General features: G+C 43.1%; 1 protein-coding gene across 2 annotated transcripts in view; it reads right to left on the reverse strand.

Moving 5' to 3' along the window:
* SLC22A23 (solute carrier family 22 member 23) overlaps positions 1-19787 on the reverse strand; it is an 89890-nt gene that overhangs the window by 51996 nt on the left and 18107 nt on the right. For both annotated transcript variants that reach the window (XM_065753322.1, XM_065753321.1), the window contains exon 3: positions 18539-18693. In XM_065753322.1, the coding sequence (XP_065609394.1) occupies positions 18539-18693 (155 nt within the window). The remainder of the gene's footprint in view (positions 1-18538; positions 18694-19787) is intronic.

The raw sequence follows: 19787 nt of genomic DNA on the forward strand, positions 1-19787 counted from the left end.
TCAATGGGCTTACTCAAAAGAGGGCTCCACGCAGTGGCTGTGGCTTTCCCAGGACAGCTTTCCTTAATGACTTCTGGTATAACAGAGCAACAGGCCATCCTTAAGCAGACACAGGGGGGCTGCTGGACACAGTGCAGACTGGGAGTTGTGAGTGAAGGAAAGCACTTTGCAGAAGGAATTCTCCCTGGAAGTAGTATTCCTTCTCCAAGTGGATGATGCTCCCTGCAGCCTCTGTACCGATCTGTCAGAAGTTACTTCTCTTTGACACAAATATTAAGATTTGCTCTGCTGCTGTGTGGAAACACAGCAGTTGCATTGCAGAAACACCAAAATGGCAGTGACCACCAGCATGTTTTGCACTGGTTGGCATTGCAGCATCCCTTCCATTTGCCTGAAGCCTCCCTATAGTTCTGTGCTTAACTCACAGAGGTGCCAGCCACTCAGCTCAGGTCTGAAGTGCTTCAAGGTGCCTGGAGTCTCTAACATAGACAGCTGCTGTAGTGTCTCTCACAGCACACAAATACCATGCTCCATCTGCAACAAAGGCTTCCTTGTGCAGCAGCACAGCCTAAGAGGGGATCACAAGGCATGTAGCAAGGGGATAGGAAAGCAGATAAACTGAGCCAGAAGAGGGAAAGCAACAGAAAATCTGAATCCAGCTGCCTCCTCTTCCTTCCGCTCACATCATTATAGTGAATTACTAGGTCACTCAAACTTTGCAGTATTCCATTTACTTCGTGTTTATGAAGAGAGCAAGGGAACCACCCTCGTGGTCCTCCTGTCCCAGATGCTGAGGTGCTGCTCCCATGGTGGCCCCAGGCACCTAGCACTTGAAAGGCAGCTGCTAGAGGGCAAGGGAAGCCAAAGTCAGGTAACACTTCAGGTCTCATTCCTGGGACAAAGCAATTATAAACCCTCAATTTGCCCAGCTCCATCAATTGCCAGGTCAGGTAGTTTCACCCAGTAATTTGGTTGCCCAAATAAAACCACACAGCACCAAAGCAAAAACAGGGAATGAAGTCCATAAATTGCAGTGACATCCACCCTGAATTATTATCTTCTTAAAAAAGAAGGTCTGTGGGTTTAAACGCAAGCAGAAATATTTGTGACATCCTAAGCCACCCTCCTAAACATAATTAGCAGTCTTGTTTTTTTTGTTCAGCCACGAGGTCACAAGGACTCTTTCCCTATTCTGCCACTTTTCACTTTTATAGTGAAAAAAGAAAGGCACCAGAAACCTCATAGATGAAGCCCACACAAAATTAACTTGGCTTCCTGTCTTCCTTTGGCTCAAATAAGCAAAGCCATTACCTCAGGAGTAAGAACACCCACTACCTGCCCCAGCAAGACTCCAGGGCACTTCAACACAATTGTAAAACCTAATCAAAACAGCCACTGCCATGAGCTAAGACACAAACACCATCCACTGGTGAGACCTACTTCATTAGATGTGCCTGTGCTGTTCTGACAAAATGCTGTCCCCTTTCCTCAAGTTTCTTTGCCATTTCTCAAACTTCTGAGGCACCTCCTCCTATCATAGTTTTGCCCTTCCACCTGGAAAAAGCTCATTTTGCTCTGTTCTGCTGGCAGTTAACCAAAAAGTAGCAAGATTACTTCCTACAGCAGATTCTGCTTTTACAATGCAGCACTGATCTTTGCACCATTCCTCACACTTTCAAGGGAGGTAAAACATTAGCTGAATATATGCAAGTGACAGCACTCTTTCTAGCTCCCATACGCTAAGCAGCAAACGATTCTGGGCCGTAAATTAAAGGCTTCCAAGTCCTGAATTGGCCTTTGGTGCCTAAAATCTAATAGTTGCTTTGCCTTAGCCATTCTAACTGCAACTACTTCAGTGAAGAAAAATAATCCCATGGAAAACGCTGGCCAGTTTCCAAGGTAAATAAATAGTTATAAACTGAGAACAGCTGAAATCATAATTACAGACAACAGTCGGTTTGGTGATGCATATGGAGTAGCCAGAGAGAATGGATAAACTGATTCTCTCAGAAGTAGAAGAAAGCAGGAGAAGCAGCTTATGATCTCTAGAGTAGTGTGGCTACAGGTGGGGCAGTGGAATGAAAAAAGCATGCAACTCAGAACGTATTTCTTGTGAATATGTGATTGTCAGAGCCTTGCACACAGATCTGGCTCCCAGTGAGAAGTGTGGTCTAATGCTGGCACGTAGTTGTGCTCCTCAGTTCCAGGAAGAATACTTAAGTTTGTGCACTCCAGCTCACAGTTTTTCACATCTCCAACACAAACTGCAGGACACTAGGAATTTGTTTTGTTTTTGTACAACTATCCCTTAAAAGAAGTTACTCTTTGAAAACAAAATCAGTAACTAATTTGTTTCTAAAGTAAAACGCATATTGCTATAAAACAAACAGGCAGTATTTCAGATGACTCGAAGCATCAGTCCTATAGCAGCATTCCAAACTAAACTGTAGACCTCAGCAATCCTAGAAACATGTGTGCTCCAACATCTGAAATGAAGAGCTGTGCATTCCTGTGATCACAGTGGGAAGTGCATACTTTGCTCTGATGGTGCACCACTGCCTTTTCCTGCTGAAAACTGACAAATGACTAAAATAGCACCAAACTGAAAAATAACACTGTTTTTAGTACTAGCCATCAATACTAACCAGTACTCATCATGCACACAGTTACCAACAGCACTGCAGGGAACCAAGGAGCACAGACTTGGTTTTAATTAATTTTCTCTGTTGATTCAGAAAGAAACACTGTCCCATCAGCGATGCCAGGCAGTAACTGTACCACTGAGCTGCTCCAGGCAACCCATACAATCTTATTTGGGAACTGAGCAGTGCCCCAACTGGATTAAAAGCAGTTAGATGAAGCAGAATGATATTATCCTGGTCTTTTGCCCCTGCAAACCTGGGTTAAAATACAGAATCAGCCACAAAGGCAACAATGTGTGGTCTTAACTGCATGGAGTGCTAAGAGGTTAAAAAGGAAAAAACAGCACTGAGGAAAGTCTCCATTTAGAAGTCACTGACTGCACTTCAGAGACCTTCAGAATTTAAGCTCTACATTATTTTTTAATACAAAAAAAGCAACTCATGTTGAAGCAGAAGAAGTGTTCCAACCCTTGAATCATTTTTGTGACCCTACTCTGAATGCACTGCAACAGGTCTATGCCCCTCCTGTACTGAGGACTCCACATCTGGACACAGTACTCCAAATGAGGCCTCACCCCAGTGCAGATCAGAGAGGCAGGATCACCTCCCTCACCCTGCTAGCCATACTTACCTTGATGCAGCCCAGGATACAGTCTGGTTTTCTGGGCTGCAAGGGCACATTGCTGGATGTCTAGCTTTCCATCCATCAGTACACCCCAATCCACTTCATCCCCAAGCTTGTACTAATAGCAGGGGTTGCCACAACCCAGGTGGAGACCTTGCATTTGGATTTGTTGGACCTTGAATGGTTCTCCCAGGCTCACTGATTGAGCCTGTTTAGGTTTCTTTGGATGGCATCCTGTCAATTGGGTGTGTGGACCACACCTGTGGGGTAAATAACTCCCAAGGATGGTACTTCACAAAGAAATAGTATAGATGATAGTATATTTTGAGAAGTTCTATATAGACAGTACACAAATAATACAAAAGAGAGTCTGGCTCACCTTCAGGATGACAAGGCTTGCAGGGGACTCCACGTGGGAGGAATCTCCAAGAAGAGATCCTTCCTTGGTGGTGCTCAGCCCTTAAATGGGGTTTGGGAGAGGTGGAGCCAGGCTCCACCCCCTCTAATCACACAGGTATATTACCTCCACCTGTGCCCCCATGGCTGACTCGGTGCTCACCTCAGGTGACCAATCAGTGGTTCAGGCCGTGATTCCGCAGTTCCCATACACACACCACACAGCTTGATGTCATCTCCAAACTTGCTGAGAGTGCACTTGATCCCACTGTTAATGTCACTAATGAAGATACTAAAGAGGACTGACCCCAGAGGGACACCACTCGTCAATAACATAGATTGGCAAGTGTTCCAACAGGCTTAAAATCTGTAGGTTTACTTCAGTTCCCACCCCTCCAGGTAGCATCACAACCATTCATGTTCAGTAACTCTCCTTTGAAATAATGAAGTGAATTAGAAAACGTAAATAATAAGCACCCTGTGTACAGCAGTAGCAGCCTCCTCCCTCCATCCTCTCCTCGCACTCCCCATATATTTGCTTCACTCATCAACAAACCAACAGAGAAATTGTGAAAATTAAGAACTCTTAAATACATGCGTTTTTCCTTTAAAATAATAAAGATGACAAATACCAGGAGATGACAGGTAAGACTTGTCAGACTTTGAGCAGACATTCCTTAGCACCACTGCCATTTAGAAGTCAGGTTAGTCACCGGTACATCCCAAATTCAAATATTCAGAATACAAATAGGCATTTGTGCTCTCAGATCATCTAGTTCTGAGAGGAAAAGCAGAACGCATTGTGTTTGAATGAGAAATAGTTGCTATTAACTGACAGGAATTAGGTTTCACTTCAGCGCATTTGATCCAACTGAACTCCAAACCATCCGTTCGTAAACATGGGATGCAAAGAGGGACAAATAAAGCCTTCCAGCCCTTGCTGCAAGTCATTGAGCTGCACAACTCCAGCAGCAATACTTGGTTAAATCCAGAAGTTGGTATGGATGCTGAAACCTCAGCAATTTCTCAACAGATTAATTTACTGTATTGTCTCTTGAGGGGAGAAGTTCTAAGCCTCTGACGTGTACATCAAAGTACACAGCTAGCTTTAAACAGGAGATGACAAACAATCGCCAAGTTGGCTGTCCTCCAGTTAATCAGCCTGCTTTGACTCAGATTCATCTGCGAACTGCTGTTGAAAACCAATTGCTTGTTTAATGGGGCAGAAAGATGAAATCAATTTCAATATGCACATCTGAAGTGTCCCTCTTATGTAAAAGGGCTGCCTGAGGGAGTAGGGGAGACTCTTCCTTCTGGTTGCACCAGTTTTGCTATCCCTACAGGTGCAGAATTACAAATTTACATTACCTTTTTGGTGTACAGCATACTTGACACTTAGCTAAAACTAGTCCCTGGCCTTCAGGGAGATGATAGCCTTACACCCAAGCAAGATCAGTTCGGACTGACTCATCAGGTGTTTCATTAAGAAGCTGTGCCAGCAAAGAAACCAAACCCAGGAAGTAATGAGTGCCAGCTGCTCTGCCACCAGCACTCACAGTGCCCTACAGAGGGATGGTGATGAGTAGAGGAACAGATCACGCTGTTACGTTCAGGGATCTCAGCTGTAGCTTTATAACAGACACAAGCCATTAAGTACCACTGCTAGGAAATCACCACCAATAGTGAAGCAGACAGCCATGGCAGTATATGACTTTGCTCAGATGAAGAGCACTTCCACTGGATCCAAAAGTGGGTGCGATGCCATCAGCAAATCCATAGTGACATGTGAATGCATGACTTGCTCCCTCTCCCTGCTTCATGGAGAGTCACAGTGGCTCGACATTCCCTAAAATACTTAGAAAAAATGGGACAGAGGAATCTGAAAGGGAGAGAAAAGAGTGGCAAGTAAAGTTTGGGGCAGTGGAGGTAAGGAGAATGACACAGGATCACATGCATATATAAAAAACGCACTGTCCTCCTGCATTACATAGAACCTAAGTGTTGCCAACAGAGCCAAGCACACCAGCAATAAGAGTTTAGTATGCTTGTAAACCTAGCATCTGATCTGAGACCATTTTATGATCAAATGTAACTGACTTCACAGTTTGTATCTGCCAACCTTTCATTATGCACCTTAAACACACTATCTTTAGAAGTGCGTAGAAAGGCTACATGATTCCACACTACACATTAAAAAACATACAAAAGAAACAAAAAACATCAGGAGTAGTGCTGCAGGGATGTATTCCCCCAGAACTGAGTTCCAGCAGAGCCCAGGACAGTAGGAACAGGGCAGCCTCTAAGCTCTTGCCTTTGCTGAGCTATTCAAAAGCTTTCCAGGAGCTTCCTAAAAAAGGCTCTGACTTCACACCCAAAGGCTTTTGGGCTGCTGCCTTCAGTAGTCCTCATTTAATGATCAGGAAAAGGAATACTCACTAGGTTATCAGGTACAAACAAACACTGACACTGATGTCTGCAGAGTTTGGGAACGAATGCCTCTCCCACCTCACTCTCATGCAGCACATAAGATATCTGTGAGAACATCTGTGAGCACTCAGTCAACGTTTTCTGTAAACCAGTCTCAGTTCATTGCTAAGAACTTCAAGCAAAGGAAGAGAAAAGAAGACACTATGCCAACAGTAGCTCATATACATTGTGTGTGTGGGATGGAAGTCTCAATCCCACAAGAAATTTTATTCTGACATTTGTTTTCACCTAAGCTTGTCCTTGTTGCCTAGGAATTCCCACGATACAACAGAGTAGTTCAGCAAGGAAGAAGACTGCAGTAAAAATATACGATCCAGGAGTCCAGGCATGAGGAATGGAATAAATATTACATTTATGAGCATCACATTACCTCCAGAGACCGCAAAAATTAAATTTGACCCAGAACAAGACATTTACGATTTCCACAGCTTAGAGAGATGCCACAGAAATCAAGCATCTTCTGTAGAAAGTTTATCTCAATGCAATACCGTTTTCAAAAGAAGAAATGCACATGTGTTTTTAGGCAATCTTCCCCTCCTGTTAATCACTTGCCATGATTTCCAGTTAGTGTCCTACCAGACACCTTTTACCTGCTTTCCTCCATTCACTCATACATCCACGTTCGCTAGGTCTGCAGCTAAAATTTCAGAACTCCAAATGGAGGAAGGGGAAAAAAAAAGAAAAAGAAGGACTGTAAACCTTTCATCAAAAACAGAGCTGAGAGAGTTTCCTCCCCCTTTCCATATGAGAATTGTGAGCTTAGCTAAGGGGCCATGTATGCACAACACTCCTCATTTCTTTAACTTTCTTTACTGGGGTCCAAAGGCTGATTCTTCTCATAGCATAATGCTGTGATTTCTTTCCTTTTGGTTTCACTCCACTTGAAATGTACTCTCCAGTATGTGAGAGCTCCTCATCTGTTTTCAGCTCATTCTGAATGCACACAGTTCATGCATGAGAAGCAAAGGCTGTGTTCCCTCGGCTGCACCAACTCCACTGCTGATGCAATCTCACAGCAAGTGTAAGGTGCATCTCTTAAAACACAGAGAGTAATAGCTCAAGAGATGCCTCTGAATTTCTTTAATCCCTATTATCATGCACATCTGATTTCAAACACAATACTGACTCAAATCAGCAAAACTCAGAAGGTGGGAACAGGAAGAGCTACTCCATGTGAGTTCATCCTCAGGAGTCAATGTGCAGCCAAAGACTGAAAATGCAGTTCTGCACAGTGATCACAGCAATGGGAAAAGCTATGGCCATGATCACTGAGCATCAGCATCTGCTAGGATAAGAACTGCAGCACAGTTCTCACACAATAAAACCTTTCCTTGAGGATCACCAGGAAAAAACAGTGGCATTGCATCTGATACATTTTACATCGAATGTCTGACTTAAAACGGTCTAAAGGTTTATACCACAGTAGTACTGCTTCACACTGTACAAGCATAACTGCACTGCAGTACAAAAAATGGAGATGTTCTGGTTTGGCATTTAACCTTGTTACAGTAGCACCTTAAATGAAGTCAGTAAAATTCTATTATTTGAAACGAGAATTATGCATAACGTTTCACAGACCTACATTCCCAATTCAGAATCATCAGGACAAATATATTTTTCTATAAATCTTGGTGAATGATCTTAATAAGGTGCAGCATACCTTTCTCATTGGTCTTTTCCAAAGAATAAGTGCTACTCCCTTCCAGAGCTAAGAAAGAAAATCTTTCTTTTCAGTCCTGTTTATAGCAAAAAAAATATGGGAGATATTCAAAGCCTAAATGCAGGACTCCATAAACTTCCCCTTGTATTTTAAAATAGAGATGTACACTGTAGTCAGACATGGTTAGGCAACAAGCTCAGTAGCAATCAAATTAAGAAACAAGGGAGAAAAACACATCAAAACTTGTGACAACCCCAAAGACTTTGGGTAAGACCGAAGTTGTATGAGCTGAGTTTAGTGCAGAGAAAACCTTTCAGCATATTTATACTAGACACAAGCAATATCATTTCTGCCCCTCAGTTCTAACTTTCTGTTCCCCTCTAAGGCTAAAAATTAAGCTAGACTTCTCCTTGAAGTGTTAATTTACTGAGATAACAGCAGCAAAATGACCTTTCCAAAGGAACTGGGTCTTTTCAGTATCACAGTATCAGATCGATGGTGTGCAGTTTTGCTCCGAAGGTTTAGGGTTGCCAAGTCCACAATCAAGTTGTTTTACTCTGAATCACACATTATTTGTTGTCATCAGCAGACTGGAGGCTTCTATTTATTCACTGATTTAGATGTTGCTAAGAAAAGCCAGCCAGAAAATTGGAAGTCTCATAAGCAAGACCTGATCATATTTGGTCCTCCAACTGAGTTTTAGAAGTTTTAAATAAATCCAAACCTGGTTTCCTCACACCAAGAGCTGAAGTAAATAAAGTTAAACAAAGCCATACAGATCACTATAAATCATTTTTAAGAGTCCTTCTCTCTGCTGCCAGTTTATCAACTCATCTCCAATGCACGCTAGTGCTCCAAAGATACAAAAGGACTTCCATCTGCTACTACTGCAAGCAGTCAGCTATCCTGGGAGGAAATGCCAACCTGTCCGAGACACATTTCAAAACACATTAAACCAGCTGTGCCTGCCAAGCTGCAATTAAACACAGCATAACTTTGAAAAGCCAGTAAGAAAGACATTCTAAATTCTGTGTTCAACAATGAGCCATGCAGAATAAAGGCAAGCTTCTCAGTGACTTCTAACAGACTCATCTGTTTTCAGCAGGAGAATTTCTAGACTTCAAGTTCTGCAATAAGTGTGCAAGAATGAAACTGTACCTAGAGCAGGGCAACACAGCAAGCTAAATCTGTATCTCCTTTGAAGAGCAGGGAAAAAGCTTCAGCCCATTTCAGCAGTGCAATTTTGATATTTTAGCTACTTCCAGGGATCAGAGCAAGATCTGTCTCTTTATCTTCTTTATAAAAAGCCCATCAGTGCTACGTTGGGCAGGACAGTGCGATACATCTCAGAGATTTCCACTTCCACAAACCATGGTGCAGCAGGGTGCCTGCAGCTGAGCGGCACCAGGCAGGGACACACACTTGGGTTGAAGTAAGGACAGAAACACTGCACAAATAGATGTTTTCTCATCAGAATAGACCTCACATGCTAAGAGGCCATAGCAGGAGAAGGCGTTAACATGTCTCATTCAAGTGGCACCAGGCACACAAAGCACTGCTCAGATCTGCACAGACTATCATGATGCACAGTCTGCTTCTCTTGGCCACACTTTTGTTTCTGAAATAGCTAGGATACAAAATCTTTCATTGCTGCTGTTACTCTTCACTGGATAAGAGTGGATTTCTTCCTTCAAAAAAGTATCTGTCACATTCCCTCTTACCAGGAAGGAGAGAGAAAACACAGCTGTTGTACAAGCTATGTATTCTGTTTTCCTTCTCCTCTTTGGGTCATGCACAGGCTATTCTTGTTCTCAGCCTTGCCATGTGTTACTGTCTCTAGAACTGCATGAAGCACCTAACCTCAGCCAAGGAAAGGAGATTAAAATATCAAGAGAGGAAGAAAGGCAACTGCACAGATACTTATCCTTTATTTTTAGTTTGAGATATAACACTCGGTCAAGAAGAGTGAAGTTGGTCTCCTTAAAAAGTTGAATCCACTAGGTTAAAAGTTTATAAGATGGAGACAGAACTTCACATATTCTCTTCTGGATGTATCACAGCCACTAAGAATAAAGTAAGCAAGGACAGAACACTTCAGGCTGCTTCATAACTCTAAGTGCACACATAACACCTCAAATGACTGACTTGGGTAGAGTCAAGGATCATATACTCAAAGTTTCTCCTGTCCAAATTCCAAAACATTCAAGTGCAATAAATGTTCTTCTCTACAGGTACAAGAGAAGTAATTTTTCCAATCAATGACTAAGAACGACAACTTTATTTCTTTAACTTTCAAAGCAGAGTTAATTTTAGTGGATCTATAAACCAAAGGCTTTTAATATTCCTCAAGCCTCCTAGAAATAGATTTGTTTTTGTCTTGAAAAACAAGTAAGTCAAGTTTGAGATTAAGCCCACTTTTCAACCCGGAGCTATAAAAGAAACCAAAATGGGATTTTATTAGGAATGTTGGTTGCAATTGCAACGCACAAGGTACTTCTACCATCATACAATTTTTAAGTTGCTCTTGTTCATCCTCCCTGCCTTCAGTCCATTTCTGCTTGCTATAATAAAAAACCCACAAAGCCCAAAAAGCATTTCTTCTTAAATTGCTTTCCCTGTCTGACATTGACTCTGATTCCTGGGTGTTTTTAGTGCTTCTTTTTCTTTCAACCTCCCTTATCAAGTTGCAAACTGAGTTCTGTGTACCCAGTACACAGCTACACTGCCAGCACAGCACCAAGATCTGGGTGGAAACATCACTGTGTACGGAAGAGAGACTTGCAGTAGAGCTGAGAGAGCAGCACTGCACTCCCCACCAAGCAGAAAACTTGACAGCTTCATTAATTTACTTTAAACAATGATCCCTGGTCCACGGGCCTAAATACGTGTTGAACTGAATGCTTCACAGAGAAAACACCCTCTTAATTCCTCCATGCCATTAGCCTGAATGTTTGGATAACAGCTGGCATGCAAAGCAATTTACCTGAGCCTCAGCACTGGGGGACATAGGTACTTATTTTCAATAGACAACTGTTAGTTGCAGCACTCCAGCAGAGCTTGCCCTCCTCCGTGATACCAAATGCCTCCTCATCCTCAGCTAAGGAACAGTGCTCCACAGCCAGCAACTCAGAGGGTACACAAAAGCAGAATGAAATGCATGCCCCCTAATCTATTGATGATGTGAGGTAAGTCACTGGTGGAGATGTATTTGCACTCCAGTGCCCAACTATACTGGAGGCAACTGAGGCTTTACCACAAGCTAATAGTGTGCCTCTACAGAAGGCAATCATTTCCACCTTTGTCCTATTCCTTTGTGGCAAAGGGAAGCCACAAGAATGGCTTATCTGCTCTGAATTCCTGTGAACACAAGCTGAACTGAGATGCTGAGCATCCAGGAACCTGGGAAATCATAGAATCATTATGGTTGGAAGAGACCACTAAGATCATCTAGTCCAACCATAACCTATCACCACCATGTACACTAAGCCACATCCCTCAGTGCCACATCTACGTGTTTCTCAAACACCTCCAGACACCATGACTCTACCACAGCCCTGGGCAGTCTGTTCCAATGCATTACCACTCTGAGAAATTTTTTTCCTAATCCAACCTGAATCAGAGAGGTGCAGGAATGCAGATCCCAAACATTTGATGCAAACAGTGTGCCACATTCTTTCTCATGCTTCAACTCAAAAACTCTTCATCGGGAAACAGCCCTACTTCCAAGCCAACCTGCCTTCTTCAAATGACCCTTTTCTCTAGGAGGCTGCCTGTTTTATATCACCCACTAAGCCTAAACCTCAGTATGATCAGCAGCTCAAAGATTCAGTACTGAAGACATTGGGTGCCCAGACAGAGCATTAAGCTCAGGCTGTGGAACTGAAGGTGTGCTTGCAAAGATGCGTGCATTATTCACTAGATTTCAGTGAACTGATTTCTTCTCTCACAATTCATAACATAACCAGGATTTGAAGAATGCAAACAAACAAGTTTCCAAACACTTGTGCCTAAACTTATCTATAAGAACTACATGGTTGTACATACAGTCCATTTAAGAGGGGATGAGATGTTCTCAAAAACTTAGCTCATACTCATAACTGCAGCATGCACTTCATAAAAAAAATCACATTCAGTGCAACTTTGAGTACATTTTAAAAAAAAAATGAGTTTGATGAGAATTGGTACAGCATGCTGTCAGCCTACAGAATTTAATCATACGATGAAAGGCAAGATTAAAACAAGCGATCTTTTATTGTAACTGACAAATAATACACATTTTTTAGAAATACTGCAGTGAACACTGCCTACAAATTTCATGCTCTGAGATAAATTTAAGTTGAACTAGTGAAAAAATTCCATGGGGTCATGTTATTTGTAAGTGAGAAAATAAAGAGTCGTGTCTTCTTGACTGGGGATGGAAATTTGGCTAGTCTTCTTAAATTACGGTTCCTCTTGAAAGGCACATAAATATTTATGGGAATTTGTATGCTGACATTTGTTGCTGGACTTAAATATTGTCACTGCAGATAACTGCTAAATTCACCTTCTACATACACATTTTTTTTTCCTCTATGTATATCCCGTTGCCACTCTGATTTTTCTGACAAGTCTGTAAGAACTAGTAAGGAAAGGGAAGCGAAACATCATTCATAGGTGATTTATGAACCTATGATTTCCTCCTCTCTGCAGCAGAAAATAACAGCAAGGTGTGCATTATCCATGCCTCACTGGAAGAAGCACCTGGGAAAAAGCCCAAGCCTGCATACTGCCTGCCTTCCAGGCAGCTCCTGAGCTCCCCTGCCCATCTCATTTCCAGCACTAGCACTACCAGCTTAAAATTCTGCAGGGTGCAGGATGACAGATCTCAGACAAGGGAAGGGGCTAGATAAAACTTAGTGAGCTAACAGTCTTAGCAGAGTAGTCTGTATGTGCGGAGCTTCAACAAAGGAAGCTTTCTGTAGCAGATTCAGTTTCCTGACAGGAAAAAGAGTAAATAAATAAAAATCACAACTGACAGAATTTTCACATCCCTGTCCCTGATTCACTTGCGTTTCTCAAAGAAGAAACATACTTCTTAGATCATGGAAGTATAGATTGGTGATGGGTTGCTGGTTGAACTTGATCTCAGAGGTCTTTTCCAGCCTTAATGATTCTACAATTACCCACAAAGCTGTGACGATATCAGACGTGCAGCAGTACTGAGGACTGGTGTGCCCTGTAATGGGACGTTGCCATTTTATTGCTGCCATGAACAGAGCAGCTGGAACACATACACAAGAAGGCACACAGGAAGACATTTTACAATCTGCTCTTACGACAAGGCTCCGACAAAAAAGGAGCTGCAAGTAAAAGGCAATTTTTTTGATTTAACTATATATCCATTTCAGATGCTCCCTCTTACTGCTCAGTCCCACAAACAACCAAGGTAATTCGAATGAAGGAGAAGCCAACCCTCCTTTCCTTCCAGTGGCTGTGAGTTCTCAGGTCTGCTCATCCCTCCAGCACAACTCTAAGTCTGCTCACAGTCACTCAACTTAAAGAAGTAATAAAAATCCCTAGAAATGTCATTACAATTATGATCAGTTACAAGAAATTGCACAACAGAAGGTAGGATTTCTCATAAAAACCTCCCAAGGAGCTTTAGAAAAAATACTGTTTTTATTTCCCTTTGGCATATTTTAAGAATTGATCCAAATTCATTTCAAATTGGCTGCTTCAAACAGTACAGCATTTCCAAAATTTGGGGAAAAAATGTTCACAATGCTCCAAGGGCACCTCAGCCCTGGAAAACAGACCATAGAGGTTAAAACAAGTGTCCCATACAGCACTCCATGGGCAGGCTCCACACCTCTAGAAGACTAGAAGAGTTCACACCACTCTGAGCAGCAGAAAAGAGAAAGAAACACTAAGGAGGCCAGCAGACCCTATAAATTGTCACAACATAATTCTACCAAAGAGGTCCAAAACGTTTAGCAATTAACAGCCACTTTAGAGGGATTTTTGTGCAGTAGAGCCCTCCCTGATCATCCCTCCCAGACCTGAGCTGGATGACTCAGAACAGGAGAAGGCTGGTTACATAAACACAAGGTAGGTGGCTTAACAACCTTGTACTTGTCACCAAGTGTCAGCCAAGAGAACTGCGTGTTACTGCAGAACTGAAGCACATGTCAATGCTCTGGAACACAGACGGATGTTTTCCACTTCCACTGATTTGAAGAAGGCATTACAGTGTTTATTTCCTTGGTTCAGATGGAACAGAACAGGCTTGGAGCCCATAGCTTCTCGCCTGCCTTGCCTAGCCAAGGCCATGTTTGCTCCTGAAGATGGAGGGGGAAAAAGGGAGAACAGAAATTAAGCAATTATTGCTTACACCACTCCTGCTGGAATGGAGATGGGGGGCTGTGTGCTTGGGGGTGCTTCGCAGTCCAGTATCCTAACTCCACATGTTTCTTTGCTCATAATTCAGCACAAGCAAAGCTTTCTAGCTTGCCGCTCCAGCTTTCCAGGATATGCATTTAAAAAAAAGAGGTAGTTTAAGAAATCACACTGAGCCTCTCTCAGGTCAGCACCTTGTAATTTTCACAAGTAACAGGTTAGGTTGACCTAGCTACAAATGAGAAAGATACACCACAGCTGGGTATCTTAACCAGACTAGAAACCTTTGCCAACATTCTTCAGCCTTTTGAAACAAGCTATTATTTTTCACTGTGTTTCTACCTTTTTCCTCCTAGCAATGAAAGAAAGAAAACAATGTGCCTACTCATCCCACTACTACGCATTAGAGGTGTACCCCTGCTCCCTCTCTCCAACCTGCAGAGATGATGTCTCCCTTTCAGCACAGCTATTTTCAGAGCCTATTTACTGCTCCATTCAAGCCTAGGCTTTCTAATTTCACAGCCTAATCTGCAGTCCAGCCACCCATGAAACAACCAAGCAGCCTGCAAATCCATACCACAGCTCCCGCTGCCTAATCTCAGGTGTGATCACCAGTGCTGCTATGGGAGCTGCAGAAAAATGCTTTCCGCCCCCAGCCTCCTCCTTAAATGTAATTAACACCATCATCCCAGCTCTGGATGATGCTCTGGGAAATGACAGCTTCTGCACCCCCAGGGCCAGAAAACACCTAAAGGCAGGTGAGAAGAGACTGCCAGGCACATCTTGCTGGCAGCAGGATCTCTGCCCTGCCCTTGGAGGGATGGGGACAGCTTCCCCATACAACTACTGACACCAGCACAGCCTTGGCAGTGGCATGGGCACCGACTCCCTGCTTGCAGCCTGCCAGCTCTTGCATCAGTACACATGGGTTGTGAAACTCAGCCCCAGAGAAGCACAGCATCAAGCCAGGGCAATATTCCTATCAGACTAAAGTGACCCAGCAGCCACTCCCTTTGCGTTCTCCAGGGACACATTTGCTGCTCGCTTCTGTGGTTTCCACATCTGCTGAGCATACTTTGTCCCACAGGGCTCACAGCCAGAGAGTAGAGCTAATCACGGGGAGTGGCACACCTTCACCAGCTGTAAAGGCCTGCAGGCATCAGCTGAGGCTGCACTCAGACACACATGGCACTGCACAGGGTTCTGTTCCCCTTTGCCTCCCTTTCAAAGCCAACTCCTCCCAGGACCAGCCACAGGTCTTTCCATCCTAATGGGTGAGAACTCAAAACCCCTCAGCTTCTGTCTGGCTACAGCACTCTACACCCAACTGATGTGAGATGCCCAGCCTGCTGTCTCAGCACCCTCCCACTCAGCCAGCACAGCAACCCAAGCTCTGTGCATCAGGCTGTAGTGCACAGCAGACCGGACAGAAGAGGTGGGAAGCCCCATCATAAAACAAAAGCCTCTCAAAACTGCCTGTTGCACAGAATAGTAGTTTCTTCAGGGGAAAAGGACCACCTCCCTCTTCTTCTCCCAGATGAGGTAATGAAGGCAGCACTAAAAAGAAAAATCCCAAGGTTCTTTCCTCCTCTGTTTTCCCCCTTCACAGTGAGTGCCATCACCTGCGCAGACACCACCTCTTCCTGCAGGTTCACCAAAAGTTTCATCTGAAATCCCTTCAAAGCAGAAGTTTTGACAGAATCTAAAACAACTGCAAGAAAGCTTTTCATCTTAAATCCATGTAGTTTCTTTAGCTAAGCCCTCAGCAGCACGGTGCTGTGTAAAATCAAAGAATTACTTTGGTTGAGAAAGACCTTTAAAGATCACCCCACCACCACATCACACTACCAGGTTCACCATTAAACCGTATTTGTAAGGACCACATCCACGTGTCCCTTCACTCCAACAGAGATGGAGACTCCACCACCTATTCCAATATCTAAACAATTTCCAGGAAGAAATTCTTTGTGATACCCAATCTAAACCTCTCCTGGTGCAACATGAGACCATTCCCTCACATCCTACCACACTGTCACCTGAGAAAACAGACCAACAGGATCTTGCTGCAACCTACAAGAAGCCAACTCACAGCAATGCTGAAGCTAGCTTGCAATATCACAGAAGACAAGTTCCATCCCAGGGCTTGCTTAGCACGCTGGCAGGGATCCACAGGAAAACCACATTGGGCTGCTGGGAAGAACATGATATGAATGGTAAGGGCAACTCAAGTTCAGTAGCTCGGTGTTTTAAAGGCAGCACTCTGGTGCTATTCTCACTCCTAGAGCATCATAACAGTTATTTACAATTTTTACAATTTTCCTGAGGCAGGCTGTAAATCCAAGCATAACCAGCAAGCTTGACATAGCATAAACAGGATCTCCATGGCAGACTAATTATCTTCACAGGCTATACAAGTCTGCAGTTTTCTTCTGCATAGAAGCTTTGGAAACTTCAGCTGGTGACTCTTTCCTGGCTGAATAAACTTTCCATTTTCTATTGTTCTGTTCAGGGCAGCAAGTGAGAATTCTGGGGCCCAAAGCTTCAGTGGAAGATAGCAAAACCAGTACCAGAAAGAAAAGGGGCTATGAAATAGAAAAGGACTCCACAAAAGGCTGTAATGACTATGCAGACAGATGCCCACTTGCAACAGGCATATTCATGCAAACAGTTACAAGCAAACACCTCAACTATGGTGGGGGGGAGGGTCTGAAATCAAATTCAAGCCCTTGATCTGAATCAAGCAGAGCATAGACTAACTCAATCTTCCATTTTTTCAAATGTGACCTGTGTGACTGGCAAACTACTGCAGAACTAGCGCAACACAACACATGTACTCCCTTCTCAGGCCCATAATGAAGTTTTTGTATCCCAACGAAAATTTTCAGTTGCAATGACTGTCTTAAAGATTAAAAACAATAACAACTAAGCAACCAAGAAAAATGTACATACTCCACTAAGCAGTGAAAAATCCAAACTAGTTTAAATTCCGTCTGAATATCCTATTGGTAAGAGCTGTCATTGGAAGGGAAGATCTTTCTTCACAGCCAAGATCATGATGAATGTTTGAAGTCAACTGCAGCACAACAGCAGAGATTAAGTTTGATGCTAGCTCTGCTTCAGCAACAATCCAGTCTATGTTGGCTTCTTCCATTCTAGCAAGATCTCCAGGGCCACTAAGTAAAAGGGCTAATTAAGTTTTCACTGATATATACAACTGTGGGGGGAATACAAACAAACAATGTAATGTCTTCAATAGTAGTTCCACTTTTTGATGAAGAGTTCTTGCTAGGAATTGCAGAATCACAGAACTATAGGGACTGGAAGGGACCTCTATAGATCAACAAGTCCAACCCCCCCCCCCCTCCACTGCCAAAGCAGGATTACATCACCAAAGGCAAGAGAATTAGGAAAAAAAAAGTGAAGCTATCTTGGGTACTGCATTGTCTACTACAAAGAAGTACAAAAGAGAACAAACCACTGTGTATTCTAGTCAGATTCTTTTCCCCTTGGCACAGTCTCAAAACAAAATAACATACTGTAGAGCTTAATACTCCATGTAGAGTGAGGATACTGTGGTATCTAACCCATAAGTATTTAGTATCTACAATAGGAAGAGAATAAAATTTTATGAAGATTTGTACAGCAAGTCCCAGGATATATTTAGGCAATACTTTTCCAGAGCCACAATAAAAAGAGGGAAATGCTGTATTTTTTCCTCAGGTGGCATACTACCTGTTTATCACAAACAACAAAGGAAGCATGAACACACGCAGCTCCCTAGAGTGCATCCCAGTGACACAGAAAGGGCTGGTAGCACTGCACATGCACCCTCTGAAGGCACAGCCTCTGCAAGGGTCTTCAAATGTTTTGGCAACAAGTTTACCAGGTATCTCCCCCAGACATTATGAGCATACAGAAATTTCTCATAGGCTTTCCTTCAGGATTCTCTCAGCTTTTACACCCCTTGAAATACTCAAAAACAAAAGAAGTACAAAGAATCAAAAAGCTTTGATAAGAAGACATCAGGCTCCTTATCTCACATATTTTTGCTGTACTTCACAATCCAAGGCAAGAACAAGAGATCTCTGCTGCAAGTAGCAGGGGAATTTTTAAAATAGTTCCAGACAGGAAAAGCAGGGAGGCTCCTATTGAGCTCAGTATCACTCAGTACCAACCTGAAGAGACAGCTGCAAAAATCCCCATTTTGTTATCAAAACACAAGCTGAAATTTTGTTTTTTTTTCAAGGGGTGTGATTCAGAATTGCTTGCTCATAGGAAAGCAGGATGCCCCAACAACAGCAAGCTACATACTCTGCAAATACACATTTGGATGAGTGATAAGGGCATACTCACGCAGTGCGTACAGAGAGAGGACTATTCCAGCCAGGCAAAACCCCTCAAAAAACCTGAGTGTGCTGAACATTGTCACATTCACTGAGAGTGCCACAGTCAGTCCAAATATCAAAATGAATATGACAGAGAAGAGCAGTATGGGCCGTCGACCAACCCTAAAAATAAGAGAGTAGAAAGAAATGGTGTTAGAAGTCAGGATGGACATAATGCTCCAGCTTTACAATGAGTAGTACAAGCCATGCAACCCCTTCCAAATATTCCCACTCATTTTTAATGCTTGTTTACTTCCCCCCCAACCTTGCTGCTTACTAAAAACCACTTGATTCTTCAGTCAGCTTTGCATTGACAGATAAATTTCAGGTGGGATTAAGCAGGGTCACCGTGTGATTTGCTACTTCTTGACTGAGACATCAGTTGACCAATTGCACAACACCAACAGTGAACGAGGAAACTTCTAGGAACTACAACAGGACCAAACAAATATCTTGGAGGACAAGAACAGCTTCGCAGAGCTTTCTGTAGCAGAATAAATGGGGCTTTATTATATATGTTACATGATAGTGTATATTATTTCTCCAACGCCTACAGCCACAGAGATTATTGCAAAGTTCTCTTCTCAACAGACATGCTCTTTCCAGCCTCGTCTGCAAGAGGAGCATGCTCAAAAGATAACTTTTCTTAGCCTTGTTATTAAGGACAAAGCCCAAGAAACAGGGACCGAATGTAAAAACAGGGCTTGTGCTGCTTCCCTAATCCTCGGAGAGCTGATGATAATGCTTGCAGGAAAGCTGAGAGCTCCACTCTTCCCTCCACCTTGCATCCCCACAGTGGCTGAAAAGACACGAAACCAGCTGAGGAGAGCCAAGAGGAAGAAGAAACCACTCCAAAGCAGCCACTGGCAACTGAGGTGCGAGCATTTGCAGCGCAGATCTTCAGCTGTGGGTGCTGATGAGGAACTACACTGCCACAAAACAGAGGTCAGCTCCTATGCAAAGCCTAATACTCCTTTTACACATCTCACATGCTCACTGTTTATGATTCCCCTTCCCCACCCCCTTTTCCTATGCAAGGCGGATAATATGAAGCAGCAGAGCGCGCTGCTATTTTTAAGCAAAAATTGGATTGTTACGTGGAGATTTCCAAAATTTTTCAACTTGTCAACTCCCACAAGTTTTCCACTGGAACTGAGGATTTCTTTCAGTCAGCTCCATATGCCATTTCCACAAAGAATATATGAACTTGCTTTTCA

The sequence above is a fragment of the Cyrtonyx montezumae genome, unplaced genomic scaffold (assembly GCF_038088225.1).
Source record: "Cyrtonyx montezumae isolate F1298 unplaced genomic scaffold, pur_monq_1.0 scaffold_8, whole genome shotgun sequence".
Classification (NCBI taxonomy): domain Eukaryota; kingdom Metazoa; phylum Chordata; class Aves; order Galliformes; family Odontophoridae; genus Cyrtonyx; species Cyrtonyx montezumae.